Source organism: Peromyscus maniculatus, chromosome 1 (assembly GCF_049852395.1).
Source record: "Peromyscus maniculatus bairdii isolate BWxNUB_F1_BW_parent chromosome 1, HU_Pman_BW_mat_3.1, whole genome shotgun sequence".
NCBI lineage: Eukaryota > Metazoa > Chordata > Mammalia > Rodentia > Cricetidae > Peromyscus > Peromyscus maniculatus.
Window position 1 is genome coordinate 147,633,874 of NC_134852.1, and position 6,994 is coordinate 147,640,867.

The 6,994-nt window shown below is 49.7% G+C and overlaps 1 protein-coding gene across 2 annotated transcripts in view; it reads left to right on the forward strand.

Moving 5' to 3' along the window:
- Window positions 1-6,352, forward strand: part of Mgmt (O-6-methylguanine-DNA methyltransferase) — a 243,831-nt gene extending 237,479 nt beyond the window's left edge. For both annotated transcript variants that reach the window (XM_006987568.4, XM_016006087.3), the window contains exon 5: window positions 6,050-6,352. In XM_006987568.4, the coding sequence (XP_006987630.3) occupies window positions 6,050-6,259 (210 nt within the window). In that variant the 3' untranslated portion in view covers window positions 6,260-6,352. The remainder of the gene's footprint in view (window positions 1-6,049) is intronic.
- The last annotated feature ends 642 nt before the right edge of the window (window positions 6,353-6,994 follow it).

The window sequence follows — 6,994 nt, forward strand, 5'->3', positions numbered from 1 at the left end:
TAAGGCCCTGCATCCTGCATGCCTATGGGCCTTGTGTGGGCAAGAAGGCATGCTACCCACACAATCTTCAGGGAAGGCCCACACTCCTGCCAGGCTCCCTGAATGTCCCGAGCACCTTCCCCTGTGCCAGTATAGATGTGTTGGCATGTTGATAAAGCGTGCAGGTCCCCAACATGACAGAAAAATGCCACCTGATCAGAAGTGTACCCTATCTGGAAGGGACATTGATGAATCCAAGTGTCTGAGCCTCCTTTGATGGGTGGTAGTAGTTGTTTCAGAAGGAGTTTCTCTGTGTAGCCTTGGCAGTCCTGGAACTCACCATGTGAACCAGGCTGTCCTTGAACTCAGAGAAATCCTCCTGCCTCTGCCTCCCAAGTGTTAAGATTAAAGGGGTGTGTATCACTCCTGGCTCTGAATATGGCTTTTGAGGTCTCTCAACAAAACTTTTCTCCTGCCTTTTGGTAGACCACACTTTCTGAGCCACAAGTGGATTTGGAGTCAAATCATTAGCGTTCTTTCCTTCTTTCTTTTCTTCCTTCCTTCTTTCCTTCCTTTCTTTCTCTCTCCTTCTTTCTCTGTTCCTTCCTTCTTTCCTTCCTTCCTTCCTTCCTTTCTTTCTCTCTTTTCTTTCTGTTCCTTTCTTTCTTTTCTTCCTTCCTTCCTTCCTTCCTTTCTTTCTTTCTTTCTTTCTTTTTTTGACAGGGTCTCTCTATGTGGCCCTGGGGCTGTCCTAGAACTCTCTCTGTAGACCAGGTTAGAACTCATAGAGATACCTGTCTCTGCCTCCTGAGTTCTGAGAGTAAAGCCATTTGTCACATGCCCGGCCATGAGGTATTAGGTTATGTTTTAGACAAAGAGGCCGCTCCAGTACATTTGTTCTGTGGCTCCATTTAATGCCCCAGAAGAAGAGAGGAAGCCAACACCCTTTCTACCCTCCTGCTGCTGCACCCTTGGAGCTACTGTTTTCAACACACACCATCCACCCTGGACTTCAGGGGTGTAGGTCTCTCTGCATCACCTTCACCCCAAATCTGAGCCCTTCCTGAGGCTGAGGAAGGGGCGTGTACATTTCCCAGGTGACTCCTGCAACAAGATGAATGATTTGGTATTTATCTACACTCAAGTTGGGAACCAAGTCGTTTTGTTTTGCAAAGTTTCCTATGTGTGCTCACACAAAGATGAAGATTGCCTCATCAGTGAGCACCAACACCACAGCTTCTGTTCGAGTGCAGCTAACATCTGTGCTTTAAGAACAAGCCCTGCTGTCCAGTGCGCCCATGGGTAAACATACCATACCCACTTTTTGGATGAGTCCCCATCAAGCACCCCTGGAAACTGGTATGAAGAGGGGATACGGAGACTTGAAGGAGAAGAGGCCTGGACAGTGATGGGCTCTGCCTGCTGCCCATGTTGGTAGATGTCCTCATCACCACTGACAACAGGGCCCAAGATGGGGGCAGCTATGTGTGTGTTCCCTTTACCCCAAAGCTGCCAATCTGGAATAAGCTCATGGAGAACAAAGTTCTCATGTTTTGGCTAAGCATTGCCATTTGTGGATTTGAGAGGAAGATTAGAAAGGATGTAAAAGGCTCCAGCCACTGGAGACTTCATCTTGTATCATCCTTTTGGTGGCTGGCAGTAACCAGGGCCTCATGCCGTCTGGTCTCACAACTGGCCGTTGCTGGATAATCCATCTCAAGAATATGAGGTGAGTTTTGCATCCTGGAACTCAACTTCTCCCAATTTCCCCAAGTGGGACTCACTGGCCTTGCCAGGAAACAGGGTAGCCTCTGGAAGGTGCCACATTACCCTGAATAAGAGATGCCCGGCCCTGAAGACTCTACACACATACACACACACACACACACATACACACACACACACACACACACACACACACAAAACCCCCTTCTGCCACATCCTCAGACACAATTTGCTAAATGTAGTTCAGAGGCAATCAATACAAGCTCAGGGAGTTTCCCACCTTTTTCTAAACAAACACATTCCTGAGGAGTTAGTTTATTCGCAGATTGCCATGAGCACCGATGACCCCCAGTCCTGTTCTGCCATTCACCCAGATGGCTGTTGATAAAGATTTAGCATCATGTTCTGAGTGTCAGGGTTGTCAGTGGAGCTGAACCATTTGACCAGAAGAAAAAAACGCGCCAGGAGCTATTGATTACAACTTCTCGGTGTCACTTGTTCACCAGGATTTAGGTATTGATGAGGCTGCGAGTGAAAACAAGCTTTCTCCCTTGTGGCCTCTGCCCAGAAGAACAAAGGCAAAGTTGGAAAAAAATATTCAGCCACTTCCAGAATCAGAGGGATTCCATTATCGATTGCAAGGCCCCTTCATGTTATTTTTGTTGGAGACAAATCTATGGGTTTGGAAGTTTTATAGCAGTTGAGAAAGGGCTTGCGTGAGTGATGGATCCGGGTATTGGACAAATTAGATTTCACAGCATGAAGATTTCAATGAAGCTGTAATACCATGGGCTCTTTGACTATTGATAGCAGTCACATTGCATGCAGCAGGGGCCGTCAAGAAGAGGACAGCCATGATACGGGTCCTTCCCATATGGCCATGGAGCCCCAGTAAATCTTACTGGAGCCCCAGTAAATACCTACTGCTGCCCTGACATGAAGCAGGGTCCTTTTCTAAAGGTGACCTGTGTGAGTAAGTCACCGGTCCACAATGCACTCTGTGCCAGCAGCCCCTCCACTCGGCGTGGATCCGTAGAAAGAAGCAGAGAGAGGTGTGCATGGCACTCACTTTTGTGATCCCATAATCCATTGACACATGAAACAAGTCAAAGCTGGGAGGTCAGATCTGATATCAAGTAGAATGGTGGAAGATGCATCTAAATGTCAGCAAGGCCGGATTGAGTAGCATGCCTGCATCAGCCAAAGCTAAGGCTTGGCATCTTCTCACAGTCTTCTGATTGTCACTATTGTATTTGATTAGATAGATAGATAGATAGATAGATAGATAGATAGATAGATAGATAGATAGATAGATAGATAGAGGTATAGATCAGTCACAGTAATGTTCCATTCTCTTCTCAATACCTCCCATGGCTCCTTTCAAGGTCAAGGTTAGATGCTGTCATCCACATACACCTGGAATTCCACTTCTCACCCCATGCTGCTCCTGTGTGCATGGTCAGCTCTCTCCTCCCTGATCGCCATGCCAGTAGTCCTTAAAACTACTCATAGAGCACCTCTGTACGTGTCATCATGGTAGCCATGGGAGTCAAACCAGGATAAGGTCTGTGAGGTGTTAGAAAGTGTGTCCCCATCTCCTAAGCTTTGTTGTGAAACGGCAGTGGTCCACAGGTCCAGAGTCCCACCGTGGCCCTGTCAGTCACTCTTCAAGAAAGGCAGTGTCCACAGAGCCATCAGGATGACAGGCAGATCCAGACTTCTGCTAGCTAGAACCTCTGCTTTGCCTCTTATTAGCCAGGTGCACTTAACGTGAGTCTGGCACCCTTGACCTGGGGTGTTGGAGGGCTTCTGGGGCTACCTAAGGAAACCTCGCATTAGGCATGAAACGCACCATATCAGAGGTGAGGGCGAGAATGACCCCATCTGCTGGATCATGTGTGTACACCCCATCAAGGAACACACACAGCTCTGCAGGTGAACCGTGTGGCTGAGGGCATGGTGGTGACCACAGGGCTCTCCATATGGTGACACTATGTAATGAGGAAACAGCACTGGAGTGCACAGGTTCTGAGATACAGAGCTCAGTATTTCAGATACCTATTCCGGGCAGCTTCCTCTAGATGGTCAGCTGGCCAGAAGCTGGCCACTGTGTCCCATTCGCTTACCATGGTAGATAAAAAGGGAAAGGGTGTGTCAGGGATAGAGATTGATAGGCCACAGGGAAAGAGGGAAGAAGAGGGATGAGATGTGGGTGGTACCCAGCAGCATGTCGGTAGTCCTCCCACTGAAGCCCTGCAGGAATAGCTGGGTATCACCACAGCAGAACACCCAGAGCAAAGCCTGTGCGTGTACCTGAGATAACCTCAGACTTGCACAACTGCTGTGTACATTTTCTTATGTCAGGGCAGCTCAGAACCTTCCAGAATGAGCCCTGAACCTCCAGAGCTAACTGAAGCAGATGCCCAGAATTCAGGCTGTGTTCAGTAACAGTGGCCATCTCCCAACAGCAACCACTGTAGGTGTATCACTACATGTGTTCCCTGGGCCCTGGTCATGGTAAGCTCTGTGGGCTGCTGGAGCCATGGTGGCTGTGTGAACTCTCCTTTATCCCTCTGGTTAAAGCTCTCTTGGGATCTGCTTGTTAGGATTTCAATGCTAGAATAGCCATTGAATCCACAGCATTCTCTGCAGCAGGAACATAAGGCATGCCTTGATAGGGCAGGTGTGTAGCCATCCTTGGCAGAGTGGAGTCATACTGTTTACACAGTTGCCCAGGGAGAGAAGTTGGCCGGGGCGGGGGGTCCACTTGTGACTCCAGCCACTGTGCATTTCCCAGGTGATGTCCATCTTTTTCTACCCATGCTCTGAACCAGTGAGGTATGAAGGTATGAGGACACCAATATATTTCCTTATTGGAAAGAAAGCAAGATTGGACGAGATAGCACAGTCTTGATGTCTTTGCATTGATCCCATCACCAGGCTTGCCATCTCTGACCACACATTGACCTCAGATGGAATCCAGAGTACAGGCAAAAACCTTCTGCAGACACGCTGGCTGTTCCCAGCCCTTCCCTCTCTGCAGACACGCCGGCTGTTCTCAGCCCTTCCTCCCCTACAAAATAGAGGCAGATGAGGCCAGAAGTGTCTGTATCCACAAAGCAGAGGAAGAGCCTCAATCGTTCTCCAGCCTGCACAGATGTTGGACCATGGAGCCTCAATCCACGTAGCCCAGCCACCTCCTTAGTGACCTAGGTAGACATTTGTCAGTCCCCTGTGGACCACTGCTGAAGTAAACATACTCCCTCTGCAGAGACAGGCATTCCCTCATCCTAATGACTGGAGATCGAAGAATGCAGCCTGGGCAAGGTCACAGCCTTGAGGTTACAAGTTGAGAATCAGAGTCCCTTTGGTATGAGCATTGCCCTAGAGCCAAGCCCACATGGGCACTGGCATCCAGATCTTTTGGAACCCAGTGAAGATGTCTACAGGTTTGCATGGTGCCGGGCATGGGAAATGATGAGCCAGTTATTAGCAGTGGGCTCATGAGATTACAGGCCCCTATTTTTTAGCTTGTCAGAGTCAATAGGAAGAAACACCCATGTTTGATAACTCACTGGAAGCGTTCCCCAATTCTTTGATTGGTGTGGCATTTTGCAGTAGCAGGTGACTGGACAAATGGCTCAGAACACACCACAGCAAAGCATACACATGACTGGACACCATCATCCTCGGCACCCCCGACGGTCATCTTCTCCTTATAGGCTTGTTTCCACTAAGAAGGGGCCTCCCTTAGAGTAAACCTATCATTTTAGTGTAGAAGACCAGCAATGCTTAGTTTTACTCACACCATTAAGGGCTGGAGAGAGCAGCCTGGGTACCTCAGACCATCTGAGTTGGGAGGCCGCAGCAACCCTGATAAGGACTTCCTAATCTACAGGCCTTGTTGGGATACAGTGACCCACTGATCATACCTGCCACTGGATGGGCTGCCAATGGCAGTGTGTCCAGGAGAAGACAGAGGTGCCTGATGATGGCAGAGCCAGTTTTGTAGAACTCAGAAATGCAGTTTTAACTTGAGGAGGTGCGCATGATAAATCACTCCTCAGATGCAATCCCGTGTCATCCTCCTAAACCTTGATATGAAGACTTCCATATCCCACACATACCTCAGAGCAGGTGTTCCTCCTCCATCCCCCCAAGGATACCCTCAAGGCCTCTGTAGGGTGCAAAGTAGGGGTACCGAAGAAACCAGCATGACCACCATGCCAGCCGCCTGCTCACTGGAGATCTACCTGGTGGTGCCAGACAGTCACAACAGGACTTTGTCAGTAGCACAGAAACCTCAGCCTAGAGCCAGACTGATGGTGACATTCCTGTTTTCCAGGTCCCCATCCTCATCCCCTGCCACAGGGTGATTTGCAGTGACGGCACCATTGGCAATTACTCTGGAGGAGGGCAGACCGTGAAGGAGTGGCTTCTGGCCCATGAGGGCATCCCGACTCGACAGCCAGGCTGCAAGGGCTTGGGTCTGACTGAGACCTGGCTCAAGCCATCCCGTGGCTCCACCAGCTCCAAGCCATCTGGCCGGAATTGAGTAACCGTTTGAGTGACACACCGATGTAACGCGGTGTCGGGAGCGGATGTGTGGCGGTACCACTATATTAAAAGAGCTCGATGTGTCCTGGGGGACTCTGTGTGGCTGCCCTTTCTTGTTTCTGCATTTTACAGCAGAATGAGTTCAGACGACCCACCCTCATGTATGTCATCGGTTCCCTTCTCTGACATGGTTATTGTTCTATTTTTAATGCCTATTAAAATGGGGGTGAGAGTGAGAAAGGCCTTGTGAGCCTTAGGGCCCCTTGGCATGAAGGGCGAGGCAGCTGGCACCTGCAGGCAAGAGCTAGCCGCCCCAGACTATCCACACTGCACAGCTGACCCCACCCTAGCAGGACCCCCAAGTCATCCTTCAAGCCGTCTACCCTGTGGAGATGGCAGCCTCCATTCAGTTCCTAACACTCCACCCTCATTGGCTGGAGGAGGGACGGGCTAGGAAGCAAATACCTTGTCGAGAGTGTGTGTTGTTTCTATACCTGCCAGGAAAAGTGTCTTGCATCCACTGTGGCACTGTGGTCTACAATGATTAGACGGTGGTGGGCGGGGGGTGCCATCTTCCAAAATGATTTGGAATGCTGAATAGCACATGGGACATGAATTTGGCTGGGCTGGTGCCTGTCTAGGCATTCAATTCACCTCCAAATTCCAGCTGATTTTGCATTCCTTGACTTTGAATGCTCTGGGTAGGGGGTGGAAGGGACATGGTCCCTCCTGG